General features: G+C 48.6%; 1 protein-coding gene across 1 annotated transcript in view; it reads right to left on the bottom strand.

Moving 5' to 3' along the window:
* The window catches only part of MNS1 (meiosis specific nuclear structural 1), a 123,342-nt gene that overhangs the window by 68,273 nt on the left and 35,177 nt on the right, over nucleotides 1-19,892 (bottom strand). The window contains 3 exon segments of the mRNA XM_030190410.1: nucleotides 451-483; nucleotides 485-532; nucleotides 534-555. Of these exon segments, the coding sequence (XP_030046270.1) occupies nucleotides 451-483; nucleotides 485-532; nucleotides 534-555 (103 nt within the window).

Genomic DNA, 19,892 nt, shown 5'->3' with positions numbered 1-19,892 from the left:
GAATATCGGCGAGTACGTGGTTAGCTTCCAGGTTGTCAAACTAATCCCGATACTCAGTGACAGAGGGCTACAGTTAACTCAGTCCACAGCAGTGAGCAGCTTACAAGCCACTTAACCGCCAAGGGCTGAATACTGACCCCCCCCCCCCCCATATATTTTTTGAAAATACACATTATAAATGAATAATTAGCTCTGAATACAGCCCACATGTAATTAGCAGAATAAAAGTGATAAACTAAATTATCTATTTAACTAAACTGCAATAGAGGGCAATTAGAAACTTCGCCTAGGGAAATAGTTGTGAATGATGGCAAGCAGTAAAGGCCACATCACAAGATACTCATGTCATACATGGAGCTGGTTTGGAATGCTGTGGAGATAGCATTCACAGCTGCTGAAAAAGAGGGAGGTACAACTACATTATAGGATGGAAAAGAAAACAAAACTTACCATTTCTTCATACTTTAGAGCTTCTTTCTCTGCAAACCTGTGCAGCTCGTTCCTTGTTCAAATAAGCAGACTTTAGCCTGGTTTTCTAACTCACGAAGTTCTGTACTGTAGAAAGCAAGCACTTTCATTTATTGCTCCTAACTTTTCATTACTGTATACTATATACTGGGATGCTATATGGTTATGTGCTTAAGTTTATCTGTTCCTTTATAAATATCTAAATACAAAAATATGTTTTGGATCTCTCTTACTAACTAAATCAATACAGTGTTGTTTACTGTGTTCAAAGCCACTGCTATCTTAATTCCCGAAGTCCAGAAAGAAAGGTATTGTACATAGATCCGAGTTAAATGAGTAGTGCTTCAAACTTATAGCAAACAGAATTAATGAAAATGGTTCCCAACATAAAGCATGATATGCTATTATGCTATTATGTTTATTTATTTCGCAAACATTTATAGCCCACCAAATCCAAACAAATACATCCTTCTTCTGGAAGACAATAAAATACATAATTTCACAAAAATGTGTTTTTGTTTATTAGGCTCTTGTTATACCACCTTTCAGAACAGGAATCAAAGTGGTGCACAAATTAAAAATAGTAGCAAAATCTGAAAAGAACTACAATTCAAGATAGGAAACAGCGAACTGGAAATAGGAAACCAGGGGAGGGAAAATTAATCTAAAAGAGGATAGAGAGCACTACCAAATTACTATCAAGAGGTAGAGGGGATCCTGCAGTTCACCAGCAACCAATACAGCTGAGATCATGGCACCTCTGGAAAAGCTCTTGAGAACAACTAAGTCTTTAGGAAAGCTAGGAGAGCATGGAACTGGGGAAAGGATTGAGCAGACCGAACATCAGCCGGAAGAGAGTTGTATTGTAACATTTATAACCCGCGCTTTCCCACTTGTCAGCACTTGTCCCACTTGTCAGTTCCAGAGAGAGGGAATCAAAGAGAAAAAGGCAGAATGGCGGGTAGATTCCAATCTAGCACAGTACAAGGGTGGAACACAGAGGCAATTACCAAAGGAGGATTGGAGTGTGTAAGTAAGATGGTAAGGAGTAATGAGAGGAAAGGAGGAGAGCCAGAATAAAGGATTTTGTGAGTAATTGCGAGAGCCTTGTACTGAATGTGGAATGCAATGTGGAAACCAGCAATACTGCTTCAGTGAGGGGGTGACACGATCAAATTGATGGGCATGGGCCAGAAGGACAGAGGTGTTCTGGATTATTTGAAGTCTCTTCAATGCAATGGTTAGAAGCCCAGCATAAATGATATCATAGTAATCTACTTTTGTGGCAGCCAGCGCATAAAGTAGAGTAGTACAACTCACATCATCCAAAAAAGGGTGGATCAAGCGGATAAGATGCAGGGAGTAGAAACAAGAACGGACAACCAAAGAGATCTGTGACTGGAAGGAAAGTGTAGAGTTGAAGACTACACCCAAATATTTAAAAGAGTCAACAAGTAAGGAAGAGGCAATGGAAGGGCCAGACAGGTGGCCTGTCATCCACAGGGCAACAGTCTTCAGTGAGTTGAGACAGGTGACCTTGAGAAAGCCAACAATCGATCTTCTCAAGGAAAGTCTGAAGAGAAGAAAGTTTCGTATTATATGAGTCATGGGAGGAAACTAGGAGAATATCATCAGCGTAAACAGAGCACAGAATACAAGACTCCTAGATCAAAGTTGCCAGGGGACTAAGATATTAAAAGCAAAAGGTGAAAGCACAGAGCCCTGAGGAACACAACATGCAAGATAACATCTTGGCATTTAATTTGTGTAGATGGCTGATAATAAGCCCTTAATGCATTTTGCCGCCAACCCAAAGTAGGTACATGGATAGGTGAGAACATGATGAGAGAGAGAGATTGAGAGATTTCTGCGATCTACTTTACATTAAGTATTTCCTCTAAACTTTATATTCTGGTTTTTAACCTCCTCTTTGCCCAGAATGCATGCCATTCAATTAAATTCCTTCAATACTTGACCAACAGAGGGTGCCAAAATAGCAACAGCTGCCTTTCCGCTCAGATAAGAGACTCAAATTTGAGTGTGCTGTACCACAGCGAAGTTATGAAGTTGATACTAAGCTATTTTTAGGTGCCTCTCTCTGCAAGGATAGTGCCTATTGGTAAGAGTCTGTCTAGGCATAGGTTTGTTTGCATAAGAACAAATGTATGCATAAAGTGGAGCTGGGAAGAAACAGTGGCTTGGCAGAGAGGTCAAGTTCCATTACTAAAAGATAAGAGGGTCGACATCAGGTAGAAAACTGATGCCATGAGGATCCCAAACTCTGCAGCAGGAGAAGAAGAGGCGATACATGGTCATAGCAAAGAAATCAGCAATAAGTGTACAAAGAAGGGGGGAAAAAAGAAGGGGAATGAGATCTGTGACTCCTCCCTATTCCGTGCAAAACAGGACTATTACACCCAATTGACCAATTCTCTCAGCTCCAACCCTCGTCGTCTCTTCACCACCCTTAACTCCCTCCTAAAAGTGCCCCCCGCTCCTACTCCCCCTTCTCTCTCACCTCAATCACTGGCCGACTATTTCCGCGACAAAGTGCAAAAGATCAACCTTGAGTTCACGACCAAGCCACCACCTCCTCTTCACCCTTTAACCCTCTCCCTCAACCAACCTACCCAGGTCTCTTTCTCCTCTTTTCCTGAGATCACCGAGGATGAAACTTCCCGCCTTCTTTCCTCCTCGAAATGCACCACCTGTTCCTCTGATCCCATCCCCACCAACCTACTCAACACCATCTCCCATACTGTCACCCCCGCCATCTGTCGCATCCTCAACCTCTCTCTCCCACTGCAACTGTCCCTGACACCTTCAAGCACGCCGTTGTCACACCTCTCCTCAAAAAACCTTAACTTGAACCTACCTGCCCCTCCAACTACCGCCCCATCTCTCTTTCCAAAATACTTGAGCGCGCCGTTCACAGCCGCTGCCTTGATTTTCTCTCCTCTCATGCCATCCTCGATCCACTTCAATCCGGTTTTCGCCCTCTGCACTCGACAGAAACAGCACTCTCTAAAGTTTGCAATGACCTGCTCCTGGCCAAATCCAGAGGTCACTACTCCATCCTCATCCTCCTCGATCTTTCCGCCGCGTTTGACACTGTCAACCATGATTTACTTCTTGCCACACTGTCCTCTTTTGGGTTCCAAGGCCCTGTCCTCTCCTGGTTCTCCTCTTATCTCTCCCACCGCACCTTCAGGGTACACTCCCATGGATCTTCCTCCACTCCCATCCCACTATCTGTTGGAGTTCCCCAGGGATCTGTCCTTGGACCCCTTCTCTTCTCAATCTGCACCTCTTCCCTGGGCTCGCTGATCTCGTCTCATGGTTTTCAGTATCATCTTTATGCTGATGACACCCAGCTATACCTCTCCACACCTGACATCACCGCGGTGACCCAGGCCAAGGTATCGGCCTGTTTATCCGACATTGCGGCATGGATGTCCAACCGCCACCTGAAGCTGAACATGTCCAAGACCGAGCTCCTCGTCTTTCCTCCTAAACCCACTTCTCCTCTTCCTCCACTCTCTATCTCTGTTGATAACACCCTCATCCTCCCCGTCCCATCTGCCCGCAACCTCGGAGTCATCTTCGACTCCTCCCTCTCCTTCTCTGCACGTATCCAACAGACTGCCAAGACCTGTCGCTTCTTCCTCTTCAACATCAGCAAAATTCGCCCTTTCCTCTCTGAGCACACCACCAGAACTCTCGTCCACGCTCTCATTACCTCTCGCCTTGATTACTGCAACTTACTCCTCACCGGCCTCCCACTCAGCCATCTATCCCCCCTTCAATCAGTTCAGAACGCTGCGGCACGTCTTATATTCCGCCAAAACCGATATACTCATATCACCCCTCTCCTCAAATCACTTCATTGGCTTCCGATCAGATATCGCATACAATTCAAGCTCCTCCTCCTTACCTACAAATGCACTCAGTCTGCGGCTCCTCACTACCTCTCCACCCTCATCTCCCCCGTAACCTCCGCTCACAGGACAAAGCCCTTCTCTCAGTACCCTTCTCCACCACTGCCAACTCCAGGCTCCGCTCATTCTGCCTTGCCTCACCCTATGCCTGGAACAATCTTCCTTTACCCATACGCCATGCCCCCTCCCTACCCATCTTCAAATCTCTGATTAAAACTCATCTCTTCAATGCTGCCTTCGGCGCCTAACCGCTCGAGATATATAGAATGCCCCAATCTATCCACCCTATCAGATTAACTGTTCACTCGTCCTCTAGATTATTCACTTGTCTTTAGATTGTTCTCTTGTCTTTTAGATTGTAAGCTCTTTGAGCAGGGACTGTCCTTCTATGTTTAAATTGTACAGCGCTGCGTAACCCTAGTAGCGCTTTAGAAATGCTAGTTAGTAGTAGTAGTAGTAGCAATGAGAGAGGGAAGACAAGGACTTAGGACAAGAATAGAAGTTGACTTGGGAAAATGGAAGGGGGAGGGTGAATACTCTTACAAAAACAAAACATATACTCCACCTTACCAAACTCTTCACCCCCAAACAACCCAATACCCCCAACACATACCCCACCCCCATAAAGAAGACACATTTGCACACAGTCTCCTACTCTACACCTCCCCAATTCCATACACAGAAGTACATAAGTATTGCCATACTGGGAAAGACCAAAGGTCCATCAAGACCAGCATCCTGTTTCCAACAGTGGCCAATCCAGGTCACAATATACCTGGCAAGATCCCAAAAAAGTACAAAGCGAATGCTACATACCTGTAGAAGGTATTCTCCGAGGACAGCAGGCTGATTGTTCTCACTGATGGGTTGACGTCCTCGGCAGCCCCCTCCATCGGAAAGTTTACTAGCAAAGGCCTTTGCTAGTCCTCGCGCACCCATGCGCACCGCGCATGCGCGGCCGTCTTCCCGCCCGAAACCGGCTCGAGCCGGCCAGTCCAGTATGTAGCAAGACAATACACTTCAAGGGAAGACTCAACTCCAAAGGGGAGGCGGGCGGGTTTGTGAGAACAATCAGCCTGCTGTCCTCGGAGAATACCTTCTACAGGTATGTAGCATTCGCTTTCTCCGAGGACAAGCAGGCTGCTTGTTCTCACTGATGGGTATCCCTAGCCCCCAGGCTCACTCAAAACAAGAACCATGGTCAATTGGGCCTCGCAACGGCGAGGACATAAATGAGATTGACCTAAAAAATTTACCAACTAACTGAGAGTGCAGCCTGGAACAGAACAAACAGGGCCCTCGGGGGGTGGAGTTGGATCCTAAAGCCCAAACAGGTTCTGAAGAACTGACTGCCCGAACCGACTATCGCGTCGGGTGTCCTGCTGCAGGCAGTAATGAGATGTGAATGTGTGGACAGATGACCACGTCGCAGCTTTGCAAATTTCTTCAATGGAGGCTGACTTCAAGTGGGCTACCGACGCAGCCATGGCTCTAACATTATGAGCCGTGACATGACCCTCAAGAGCCAGCCCCGCCTGGGCGTAAGTGAAGGAAATGCAATCTGCTAGCCAATTGGATATGGTGCGTTTCCCTACAGCCACTCCCCTCCTATTGGGATCAAAAGAAACAAACAATTGGGCGGACTGTCTGTGGGGCTGTGTCCGCTCCAGGTAGAAGGCCAATGCTCTCTTGCAGTCCAATGTGTGCAGCTGACGTTCAGCAGGGCAGGAATGAGGACGGGGAAAAAATGTTGGCAAGACAATTGACTGGTTCAGATGGAACTCCGACACGACCTTTGGCAAGAACTTAGGGTGAGTGCGGAGGACTACTCTGTTATGATGAAATTTGGTGTAAGGGGCCTGGGCTACCAGGGCCTGAAGCTCACTGACTCTACGAGCCAAAGTAACTGCCACCAAGAAAATGACCTTCCAGGTCAAGTACTTCAGATGGCAGGAATTCAGTGGCTCAAAAGGAGGTTTCATCAGCTGGATGAGAACGACATTGAGATCCCATGACACTGTAGGAGGCTTGACAGGGGGCTTTGACAAAAGCAAACCTCTCATGAAGCGAACAACTAAAGGCTGTCCTGAGATCGGCTTACCTTCCACACGGTAATGGTATGCACTGATTGCACTAAGGTGAACCCTTACAGAGTTGGTCTTGAGACCAGACTCAGACAAGTGCAGAAGGTATTCAAGCAGGGTCTGTGTAGGACAAGAGCGAGGATCTAGGGCCTTGCTGTCACACCAGACGGCAAACCTCCTCCAATGGAAGAAGTAACTTCTCTTAGTGGAGTCTTTCCTGGAAGCAAGCAAGATGCGGGAGACACCCTCTGACAGACCCAAAGAGGCAAAGTCTACGCCCTCAACATCCAGGCCTTGAGAGCCAGAGACTGGAGGTTGGGATGCAGAAGCGCCCCCTCGTCCTGTGTGATGAGGGTCGGAAAACACTCCAATCTCCACGGTTCTTCGGAGGATAACTCCAGAAGAAGGGGGAACCAGATCTGACGCGGCCAAAAAGGAGCAATCAGAATCATGGTGCCTCGGTCTTGCTTGAGTTTCAACAAAGTCTTCCCCACCAGAGGGATGGGAGGATAAGCATACAGCAGGCCCTCCCCCAGGAGGAAGGCATCCGATGCTAGTCTGCCGGGGGCCTGAAGCCTGGAACAGAACTGAGGGACTTTGTGGTTCGCTCGAGATGCGAAGAGATCCACCAAGGGGGTGCCCCACGCTTGGAAGATCTGTCGCACTACCCTGGAACTGAGCGACCACTCGTGAGGTTGCATAATCCTGCTCAACCTGTCGGCCAGACTGTTGTTTACGCCTGCCAGATATGTGGCTTGGAGCACCATGCCGAGACGGCGAGCCCAGAGCCACATGCTGACGGCTTCCTGACACAGGGGGCGAGATCCGGTGCCCCCCTGCTTGTTGACATAGTACATGGCAACCTGGTTGTCTGTCTGAATTTGGACAATTTGGTGGGACAGCCGATCTCTGAAAGCCTTCAGAGCGTTCCAGATCGCTCGCAACTCTAGAAGATTGATCTGTAGATCGCGTTCTTGGAGGGACCAACTTCCTTGGGTGTGAAGCCCATCGACATGAGCTCCCCATCCCAGGAGAGACGCATCCGTGGTCAGCACTTTTTGTGGCTGAGGAATTTGGAAGGGACGTCCCAGAGTCAAATTGGAGCAAATCGTCCACCAATACAGGGATTCGAGAAAACCTGTGGACAGGTGGATCACGTCGTCTAGTCCCCCAGCGGCCTGATACCACTGGGAGGCTAGGGTCCATTGAGCAGATCGCATGTGAAGGCGGGCCATGGGAGTCACATGAACTGTGGAGGCCATGTGGCCCAGCAATCTCAACATCTGCCGAGCTGTGATCTGCTGGGACGCTCGCACCCGCGAGACGAGGGACAACAAGTTGTTGGCACTCGCCTCTGGGAGATAGGCGCGAGCCGTCCGAGAATCCAGCAGGGCTCCTATGAATTCGAGTTTCTGCACTGGGGAAAGATGGGACTTTGGGTAATTTATCACAAACCCCAGTAGCTCCAGGAGGCGAATAGTCATCTGCATGGACTGCAGGGCTCCTGCCTCGGATGTGTTCTTCACCAGCCAATCGTCGAGATATGGGAACACGTGCACCCCCAGCCTGCGAAGTGCCGCTGCTACCACAGCTAGGCACTTTGTGAACACCCTGGGCGCAGAGGCGAGCCCAAAGGGTAGCACACAGTACTGGAAGTGGCGTGTGCCCAACTGAAATCGCAGATACTGTCTGTGAGCTGGCAGTATCTGGATGTGTGTGTAGGCATCCTTCAAGTCCAGAGAGCATAGCCAATCGTTTTGCTGAATCATGGGGAGAAGGGTGCCCAGGGAAAGCATCCTGAACTTTTCTTTGACCAGATATTTGTTCAGGGCCCTTAGGTCTAGGATGGGACGCATCCCCCGTTTTCTTTTCCACAAGGAAGTACCTGGAATAGAATCCCAGCCCTTCTTGCCCGGATGGCACGGGCTCGACCGCATTGGCGCTGAGAAGGGCGGAGAGTTCCTCTGCAAGTACCTGCTTGTGCTGGAAGCTGTAAGACTGAGCTCCCGGTGGACAATTTGGAGGTTTTGAGGCCAAATTGAGGGTGTATCCTTGCCGGACTATTTGGAGAACCCACTGATCGGAGGTTATGAGAGGCCACCTTTGGTGAAAAGCTTTCAACCTCCCCCCGACTGGCAGGTCGCCCGGCACTGACACTTGGATGTCGGCTATGCTCTGCTGGAGCCAGTCAAAAGCTCGCCCCTTGCTTTTGCTGGGGAGCCGCGGGGCCTTGCTGAGGCGCCAGCTGCTGACGAGAGCGAGCGCGCTGGGGATTAGCCTGGGCCGCAGGCTGTCGAGAAGGAGGATTGTACCTACGCTTACCAGAAGCATAGGGACCAGTCTTCCTTCCCCCGAAAAATCTTCTACCTGTAGAGGTAGAGGTAGAGGCTGAAGGCTGCCGGCGGGAGAACTTGTCGAATGCGGTGTCCCGCTGGTGGAGAGACTCTACCACCTGCTCGACTTTTTCTCCAAAAATGTTGTCCGCACGGCAAGGCGAGTCCGCAATCCGCTGCTGGAGTCTATTCTCCAGGTCGGCGGCACGCAGCCATGAGAGCCTGCGCATCACCACACCTTGAGCAGCGGCCCTGGACGCAACATCAAAAGTGTCATAAACTCCTCTGGCCAGGAATTTTCTGCACGCCTTCAGCTGCCTGACCACCTCCTGAAAAGGCTTGGCTTGCTCAGGGGGAAGAGCATCAACCAAGCCCGCCAACTGCCGCACATTGTTCCGCATGTGTATGCTCGTGTAGAGCTGGTAAGACTGGATCTTGGCCACGAGCATAGAAGAATGGTAGGCCTTCCTCCCAAAGGAGTCTAAGGTTCTAGGGTCTTTGCCCGGGGGCGCCGAAGCATGCTCCCTAGAACTCTTAGCCTTCTTTAGGGCCAAATCCACAACTCCAGAGTCATGAGGCAACTGGGTGCGCATCAGCTCTGGGTCCCCATGGATCCGGTACTGGGACTCGATCTTCTTGGGAATGTGGGGATTACTTAGTGGCTTGGTCCAGTTCGCAAGCAATGTCTTTTTCAGGACATGGTGCAAGGGAACAGTGGACGCTTCCTTAGGTGGAGAAGGATAGTCCAGGAGCTCAAACATTTCAGCCCTGGGCTCGTCCTCCACAACCACCGGGAAGGGGATGGCCGTAGACATCTCCCGGACAAAGGAAGCAAAAGACAGACTCTCGGGAGGAGAAAGCTGTCTTTCAGGAGAGGGAGTGGGATCAGAAGGAAGACCCTCAGAGAAATATCTGGGGTCCTCCTCTTCCTCCCACGAGGCCTCACCCTCGGTGTCAGACACAAGTTCACGGACTTGTGTCTGCAACCTCGCCCTGCTCGACTCGGTGGAACCCCGTCCACGGTGGGGGCGTCGAGAGGTAGACTCCCTCGCCCGCATCGGCGAAGCTCCCTCCGCCGACGTAGTCGGGGAGCCTTCCTGGGAGGTGGCCGCGGTCGGCACCGCACGCGGTACCGACGTCGGGGACCTCAACCTGGGCGATGGGCCAGCCGGCGCCACGCTCGACGGTACCGGAGGCGCAAGCACCGCCGGTACCGGAGGGGTAGGGCGCAACAGCTCTCCCAGAATCTCTGGGAGAACGGCCCGGAGGCTCTCGTTTAGAGCGGCTGCAGAGAAAGGCTGAGGGGTCGATGCAGGCGTCGACGCCAGAACCTGTTCCGGGCGAGGAGGCTATTCCGGGCTGTCCAGAGTGGAGCGCATCGACACCTCCTGAACAGAGGGTGAGCGGTCCTCTCGGTGCCGATGCCTGCTGGGTGCCGAATCCCTCGGCGACCCAGAGCTCTCGGTGCCGACACAGGGAGGAGACCGGTGTCGATGCTTCTTCGACTTCTTCCGAAGCATGTCACCGGAGCTCCTCGGCACCGATGAGGAGGACGTAGAATCCATCCGTCGCTTCCTCGGGGCCGAGACCGAAGAGGGTCGATCCCGGGGGGGCTGTACCGCAGGAGCCCTCAGGGTAGGAGGAGACCCACCCGAAGGCTCACCGCCACCAGCAGGGGAATGGACAGCCCTCACCTGCACTCCTGACGATGCACCTCCGTCCGACGACATCAGCAGACGAAGTCTCGGTACCACCGACGTCGATACAGTCGCCCGATGCCTCGGCGCCGATGCAGAGGTCCGATGCCTCGATGCAGTCGATGGAACGGCAGCCAAGGAAGATGGTCCGGACGCTGACGACGTCGATGCACTCGATGCCTCCGGTGCCGATGCCGACGAAGAGCCCGAGAACAAAACGTTCCACTGGGCTAATCTCGCTACCTGAGTCCGCCTTTGTAACAGGGAACACAGACTGCAGTTCTGAGGGCGGTGCTGGGCCCCTAGACACTGAAGACACGCAGAGTGCCTATCAGTGAGCGAGATTACCCGGGCGCACTGGGTGCACTTCTTGAAGCCGCTGGAAGGCTTCGATGTCATGGGCGGAAAAATCACGCCGGCGAAATCAAAAGCCGAAATGGCGAAAATTGAAGCACCAAAATTTAGAGGGAGAAAAATCTCGACCGAGGCCAAAAGAGGCCTACCCCGACAACGAAAGAAAACTTACGGGGCAAAAACTGGAAATACGGGAAGGGCAGAAAACCCGAAAGGGTCTTCCGGAATACTACCGGAGCGCTTCCCGAACTTTTGCAAGGTAAAAAAAAGGACAAAAACACGTCGAAAAGGACGCGCGAGGTCGACTCTCTGGGGCACGAACGGCGTAACACGACCATACCGAGTGCGGACGAAAGAAGACTGGCCGGCTCGAGCCGGTTTCGGGCGGGAAGACGGCCGCGCATGCGCAGTGCGCATGGGCGCGCGAGGACTAGCAAAGGCCTTTGCTAGTAAACTTTCCGATGGAGGGGGCTGCCGAGGACGTCAACCCATCAGTGAGAACAAGCAGCCTGCTTGTCCTCGGAGAAAACACTTTATACTGCTTATCCCAGAAATAGTGGATTTTCCCCAAGTCCATTCAATAACGGTCTATGGACTTTTCCTTTAGGAAGCCGTCCAAACCTTTTTAAAACTCTGCTAAGCCTTTACCACATTCTCTGGCAACGAATTCCAGAATTTAATTACACGTTGAGTGAAGAAACATTTTCTCCGATTCGTTTTAAATTTACTACATTGTAGCTTCATTGCATGCCCCCTAGTCCTAGTATTTTTGGAAAGCATAAACAGACGCTTCACATCTACCCGTTCAACTCCACTCATTATTTTATAGACCCCTATCATATCTCCCCTTAGCCGCCTTTCCTCCAAGCTGAAGAGCCCTAGCCACTTTAGCCTTTCCTCATAGGGAAGTCATCCCATCCCCCTTATCATTTTCGACACCCTTCTCTACACCGTTTCTAATTCCACTATATCTTTTTTGAGATGCGGTAACCAGAATTGAACACAATATTCGAGGTGCGGTCGCACCATGGAGCAATACAAAGGCATTATAACATCCCATTTTTGTTTTCCATTCCTTTCCTAATAATACCTAACATTCTATTTGCTTTCTTAGCCGCCGAAGCAGCACACTGAGCAGAAGGTTTCAATGTATCATCAACCACGACACCTAGATCCCTTTCTTGGTCGGTGACTCGTAACGTGGAACCCTGCATGACGTAGCTATAATTCGGGTTCCTCTTTCCCACATGCATCACTTTGCACTTGCTCACATTAAACGTCATCTGCCATTTAGACGCCCAGTCTCCCAGTCTCTTAAGATCCTCTTGTAATTTTTCATAATCTTCCTGCGATTTAACAACTTTCAATAACTGGATCATCAGCAAATTTAATTACCTCCCTAGTTACTCCCATCTCTAGGTCATTTATAAATATGTTAAAAAGCAGTAGTCCCAGCACAGACCCCTGGGGAACCCCACTAACTACCCTTCTCCATTGAGAATACTGACCATTTAACCCTACTCTCTGTTTTCTACCTTTTAACCAGTTTTTAATCCACAATAGAACACTACCTCCTATCCCATGACTCTCCAATTTCCTCTGGAGTCTTTCATGAGGTACTTTGTCAAACGCCTTCTGAAAATCCAGATACACAATATTAGCCGGCTCACATTTATCCACATGTTTGTTCACCCCTTCAAAGAAATGTAGTAGATTGGTGAGGCAAGATTTCCCTTCACTAAATCCATGTTGACTTTGTCTCATTAATCCAGAACTATTCCAGCTTCTATTCCACCCCAGCTCTCCAATATCTCTCACACCTGCCACTCATCCCCCAAGACACACTTACTTACACTATACACTCACTCCCACCCCTATAAAGAAGACACCTTTGACAGTCTCCTACTCTACACCTCCCCATTTCATACACAGAACTATTCCAGCCTCCATCCACCCCAGCTCTCCAACATCTCTTACACCTACCACTCATCCCCCCAAGACACTTATCTACACATACACTACCAGTCTCCATACACAAACCATATATCCTTCCAATTTACCCACACAACCCCTGCCACTCTATGCAGACAAAGAGGGGAATTTTCGAAAGGTCGTCCAAGTATGAATTAGGAAGCCCTCGCGAAGTCAGCCAAAATCAGGTAGATATAATCGAAAAATAGTATGGACGTCCTTAGACATTCCATTATCGCAGTTCTAAACGCCCAAATCAGGGACGCCCAAAGTATAATAAAAAGGATGCCCATCTTCCAGAACAGCAAAAGGACGTCCCTAAAACATTCACTGTACTTTCATATCAATGTCCTTCGGCGGTTCAACGAGAAAGACGTCCTTATTACTATACTTTGGACTTCTCCGATGTACCTGGTTGTTCCGTAAGTAGTGCATGTAGTTGCGGACATCCAGGTATGAGAAATATAAGGAACATTCATAAGTGTAAAATACAGTAACAAGGACGTGTTTCTCACAGAACTGCCGAAGGATGTCCATTTTACAAGGCCCACCGAAGGACGGCGGGCCTGTAAGAGGGACGTCCTTCGGCAGTTCTGTGAGAAACATGTCCTTGTTACTGTATTTTACACTTATGAATGTTCCTTATATTTCCCGTACCTGGATGTCCGCAACTACATGCACTGTACTTGCGGAACATGCAGCTATGGGAAATGTAAGGAGCATACATATTTTATTGTGTATATATGAAGAGGTTCGCACTCTTGATAATGATCTATATAAGGAAGGCTCTGCACAATGAACACATACTCATCCAAAAAAGGCCCCGCACGCGTGATGACGGTCCATGCACGTCATGGACATCCATGCATCATGGTCGTCCACGTGCCGACCCATCATATATGGGGCAGGATGTCCACGTGCTGACCCATCCATATATGGGATGGTCATCCATATATGGAACTGTGCATGTAAGGACGTCCAACATGCATGGGCGTCTATATAAGGCGATGCATGCTTTCCAACGGTTATTCACTGGGAAACATGGCTCTCAGATGGGAGCCAAACTTTAGAGGAGAGTCTGCTCCTGGTGCAGCTCTGCCTGAGGCACCGGTGCAGGCTCTTCCTGCACCACCACCACTTGCCCCCCAAGGACTGTGTTCATTAGAACATGGACACAGATAAGACAAAGGCTGGAAAGGTACATGCTTTTTTTCACACACACCCCCACACTGTTCCTGGGCTATCAGGTCCCCCTCCTGTAGCACCACATTTAAGAGCTCCCTCAGCAATGTAAGCACTAACTGTAGTCTGCATGCAAGGTGTTCAGCGCTGCGTGCATCTGGTAGTGCTATACAAATGTTAATAATAATAATAATAATAATATGTGCACATGCACATTCATTAATAGAACCTATGTACTAGAAAGAAAAAACATTCCCACATCCTTACAATACTGCACACAAATGGTACTCTCTGTCCTCATGTCCACCTCAATGACATCGCCTGTACCAATGTAATGTCCCCCCCCCCCCCCCCAATCAGTGTTGTGTGTCTCTACAATTTTGCTGCGAAATGAATTTGTGTTGTGAAAGCAAGAAGGGCCATCCCCTGACTCCTGGTGTACAAACTTGTATCTTGCAGCCATTTTGGAATTCGGAGGGACCTGGAGTCCCTGAGACGCTGGGACAGCCCCAATCTCATTAGGAGCGTGCGACAGCACCTCAGGGCTCGGCATAAATATTGTAAACAGGGCATTTATACTCATTTGTAAATGTATTTATTTAATAATGCAAATGTCGTGTACAATATCAGTTTCCATGTGGCTAATAGGCAACTAGTAAGTCATAACTCAATCCCTCATCTTCTTCCCTCCATCCTTTACCATTTCCCTCCCAAATTCCTTCCCTTTCAACTATCATATCCTTGTCTACCTTCCCTATTCTAGTTCATTACGTTCTTTTCACATATCCTTTTCTAATGCCTTTCATAATGTAAGTAGTTATCATCATCACAATTTATAATACTGTTCCTACATTTCCTTGTTTTTACTGTATTCTTTACCATGTAAGATGCTTTCTTTTACTATGTATGCCGCACTGGACCTGCTGTATGTGGGAAAGAGTGGGGTACAAATGTAATAAATAAATAAATAAAATGAATAACACCTCTGTCCCAGATCAAGGCCTGAAGTTGCAGCTACCCTCCCATGAGTGTGACTGTAACTTCCAACTAACCTCATCTGAGATGAATTAGATGACATGCCTCACTTCTGTATCCCCCTTTCTGGGGTGGATACTGTTTCATGGTATTCTTGCCTGATGTCCTGCTCTTAGTGGATGTCATAGCATGATATGAAACTAATGTAAATAAATAGTGCTTCCACCCTCCCTCCTCCTTCCCCCCCCCCCCCAAAAAAAAAATGGTCATCCTACCATAGTCACAACTCAAAATGCTAACATGCTGCTGAGGAATGAGTGTTCCCTGTCAACACATCTTACAGTGTACTCCTTTTTCAGACCAGCATCCAGGGTTCCCTGTCATGTCATCTCATGCATCTCACACCACATGTGTCTAGCCCAGGGCTCACCACTGACCTCCAACTTTCCCCATTCCTGCCTCATGCCAGCCAGCCAGCTCCTACACTATGCAAGCCATGTTGAATGTGCTGATCTCAAGGACAATCCTTTTACATACACAGGGCGCCGCCAGCAGCAAGAGGAGGAGGCAGGACTACCTGCTCTGGTGGTGGAGGAGGAGCACGAGGTAGGACTGCCTGCAGCAATGGTGGAGGAGGAGGACGACAACCCCTGACATGACATGTCTCCCCTCGAGGAGGGCCCAACACCTTCAGCCCTCTCCACACCATCCCCAGCACCAGCCCCATCCCCATGCCTCCTGCAGCAACTGGTGAATAGCCAAAACCAGTTGCTACAGGAGGTGTCAGCGATGAGGCTGGAGGTGTCGGCAATGCGGCAGGCTAACGAGCAGCAGTTCAGGGCGCAGAGGCTGCTCCTGGTGCTGCTCGTTAGCCTGCTGCACAACACCTTGCAGGGACGAGGACGTGGCCTCCCGTGAAGGACTTTGGAGAGGGGGTGCAGGGAGGAGGACGTGGCCTCCCTTGAAGGACTTGGGGGGGGGGGGTGGAATTGTACATAGTTCAATTTTTTTTTTTTGTTAAATACACGTTGGATATTTTTTCATATAACAGGGTGTGTCTCTACTTTGTGCACTACAAATTATCAAATGCTGGGGTTGATGTAACATAGTAAGTGACAGCAGATTGTGATAAGTAAGAGGGTGTCCTATAGGGTGTAGGCCACTAGAGGGCGCTAGAAGAAGTAGGAGGTCGCTAGGACCGGGGAGAGCCCTGGGAGGCCCACAGGTGCAGGAGATTATGGGCTGGGTCCTGGGTGGCTAATTAACCACTTTATACCCCACCTGAATTGTGAAAGGAGGGAAGTGAGCTAGCAGCAGAAGAAGAGAGAGCCCCTGAAAGATACTGGCTAACCTGATGGACTTAGGGGTGGACTGGGTGTCCAAAGGAGATCAGCAGGCTGAAAATCCTGGGGTAAGAAGTCCCTAAAGCATTAGTTTGACTGTGTGTCTAGAACTGTGTGTTCAAGATGAAAAGACTGTGTGTCTAGAACTGTGTGTTCAAAGAGGGACTGTGGGTCCGAAGATGAAAAGACTGTGTGTCTAGAACTGTGTGTTCAAAGAGGGACTGTGTGTCCGAAGTACTAAGAGAAGCAGGCTGCAAAGCCTGGGGTTGAGAGTCCCCAAAGTATTGGTATAGTACTGAGCCCATGTATCTGTGTGGGGAGGCTCAATGTGAAGATCTATGAAAGCATAAAGTGTTAGGCTAGAAGAAGTGTGCCCAGGGGCTGGAATAAAGGGTCGCCTGAGATATATGCAGTTGGTGAGACCTGCTTAATTTGCTGAGTGGAAACCAGGTCACCCTGAGTGAGAAGGGGTAGCACACTAATCTGCATATGATTTGCATATTGAGAACCAGGTCACCCTGAGTGAGAAGGGGGATATCACAAGATAAAGACCTGTACGGTCCATCCAGTCTGCCCAATAAGATAAACTCATTATACTTGATATGCGATACTTTATATATATATACCTGAGTTAGATTTGTCCTTGCCATTCTCAGGGCACAGACCATATAAGTCTGCTCAGCACTCTTCTTGTACAAAAGTTCTGAAGACCCTTAAAATTTACACTCAAGCCCATCCCTATCTATTCAGTCACGATCAGGGCACTGCATTCTTTTTCTAAACATTACAGACTGGATGTTCAGTGTTGTCAAAGATGTGGTTTTTGGGGCAAGTGTGCTTACGGCGGGATTGTTAGGGTCCCTTCCTATGAATGTACTGCTCTGTTACTTCCCATCAGTCACTTTCTGGGCCAGTCCAGAGGGATGCTAAGGAAGGAGAAATGAGATTTTATCTGCTTTACTTTAATCCCTCCAGACCGGACCAGATCCCTCCCTATGCTGTCTTTTTCAAGAACCTTAGTTTCACTTCTTTACGGCTAGGTTAGTTTACAGGTTATTTAGGTTCCGGGTTAGAGATGCTTTGACTGGGGAGTTGTGCTGAGTTAAAAAAAACAAAACAAAAAAACCTGAGCATAAACTGAGCAGCTACGTATGCTCGGAGTGGCTGTTTTGAGTTCTCCGGTTGCACAGAAGTTGCTTTCTAAAGATAATACTGAATTGATAATACTCAATGGTTCCCATGAATGGGATGCAAACATACCAGGCTATTATCTATTTAGGAAGGATAGAGAGGGTCGTAAAGGTGGAGGAGTAGCTCTATATGTGAGAAATGATATCACAGCAACCGAAATAACAGGGACCAGGGGTAAGGAAGAAGCGATATGGATCACCTTAAAAAGAGATGATAGAACCTCTGTCCACGTGGGTGTTTACAGACCTCCAACACAATTGGAAGAATTAGATAGAGACCTGATCACAGATATTCAAAAGTTGGGAAAGAAGAGAGAGGTGCTGTTGCTGGGAGATTTCAATCTGCCGGATGTAGATTGGAAGGTTCCGTCTGCGGAACCGGAAAGAAGTAGAGAGATTGTGGATGCTTTCCAAAGTGCTCTGCTCAGACAAATGGCCATGGAACCCACGAGGGAGGGAGCGACGCTGGATCTGGTGCTCACAAATGCGGATAGCATGTCAAATGTCTGAGTGGGTGCCCACCTGGGCGGCAGTGACCATCAAACGGTTTGGTTTGATATGACAGCTGAAGAGGAGGGTGGCCACTCAAAACTCAAAGTCCTGGATTTCAAGCATGCTGACTTTAGTAAAATGGGGGAATACCTAAGGAAGGAGCAGATGGGCTGGGAGGACATACGAGAAGTGGAAGGACAGTGGTCCAGGCTGAAAGAAGCTATAAATAGGGCCACAAACCTTTATGTAAGGAAAGTAAATAAAAGCAAGAGAAAAAGGAAACCGATATGGTTCTCCAAGCAAGTGGCTGAGAAAATAAAGGCTAAAGAGTTCACATTCCAGAAATACAAAAAAACTCAAGACGAGGAACACGGGGAGGAATACCGGAGGAAACTGAAAGAAGCCAAGAGAGAGGTACGTTTGGCGAAAGCGCAAGCGGAAGAACAAATGGCTAGAAAGGTAAGGAGGGGTGACAAAAACTTCTTCAGGTATATTAGTGAAAGGAGAATGACTAAAAAGGGAATTGTGAGACTAAAAGTTACTGCAAACCGCTATGTAGATAATGATGAAGAAAAGGCAAATTTGCTAAATAGATACTTTTGTTCTGTTTTTACTGAAGAAAATCCGGGAGAAGGACCACGATGGACTGGCAAAAGTTCATTTGAGAATGGAGTGGATATAGCACCGTTCACGGAAGAGAGTGTGTATCAACAACTAGAAAAACTAAAGGTGGACAAAGCCATGGGACCGGATGGGATCCACCCCAGGATATTGAGGGAGCTCAGAGAGGTTCTGGCGGGTCCTCTTAAAGATTTGTTTAATAAATCCTTAGACATGGGAGAGGTTCCGAGGGATTGGAGAACGGCGGAGGTGGTCCCTCTTCACAGAAGTGGTGATAGGGAAGAAGCTGGAAACTACAGGCCGGTAAGCCTCACTTCGATTATTGGAAAAGTAATGGAAGCGATGCTGAAGGAAAGGATAGTGAATTTCCTGGAAGAAAATGAGTTGCAAGATCCGAGACAACATGGTTTTACCAAAGGGAAATCGTGCCAAACGAATCTCATTGAATTCTTTGATTGAGTGACCGGAGAATTGAACCGTGGACGTGTTACAGACATAATCTACTTAGATTTCAGCAAGGCTTTTGACACGTTTCCCCACAGGAGGCTCTTAAATAAACTGGATGGGCTGAAGATAGGACCCAAAGTGGTGAAATGGATTAGGAACTGGTTGACGGACAGGCGCCAGACGGTGGTGGTGAATGGAGTTCGCTCGGAGGAGGGAAAGGTGAGTAGTGGAGTGCCTCAGGGATCGGTGCTGGGGCCGATTCTGTTCAATATATTTGTGAGTGACATTGCCGAAGGGTTAGAAGGTAAAGTTTGCCTATTTGCGGATGATACTAAGATTTGTAACACAGTGGACACCCCACAGGGAGTGGAAAGCATGAAAAAGGATCTGAAAAAGCTAGAAGAATGGTCTAAGGTTTGGCAATTAAAATTCAATGCGAAGAAATGCAAAGTGAAGCACTTAGGGAGTAGAAATCCAAGAGAGGCGTATGTGTTAGGCGGTGAGAGTCTGTTAGGTACGGATGGGGAGAGGGATCTTGGGGTCATAGTATCTGAGGATCTGAAGGCGATGAAATAGTGTGACAAGGCGGTGGCCGTAGCTAGAAGGTTACTAGGCTGTATAGAGAGAGGTGTGACCAGCAGAAGAAAAGAGGTGTTGATGCCCCTGTACAAGTTGTTGGTGAGGCCCCACCTGGAGTATTGTGTTCAGTTTTGGAGGCCGTATCTTGCTAAGGATGTAAAAAGAATTGAAGTGGTGCAAAGAAAAGCTACGAGGATGGTATGGGATTTGCGTTCCAA

The sequence above is a fragment of the Microcaecilia unicolor genome, chromosome 1, assembly GCF_901765095.1.
Source record: "Microcaecilia unicolor chromosome 1, aMicUni1.1, whole genome shotgun sequence".
Taxonomy (NCBI): domain Eukaryota; kingdom Metazoa; phylum Chordata; class Amphibia; order Gymnophiona; family Siphonopidae; genus Microcaecilia; species Microcaecilia unicolor.
This window is presented reverse-complemented; position numbering and strand designations above follow the sequence as displayed.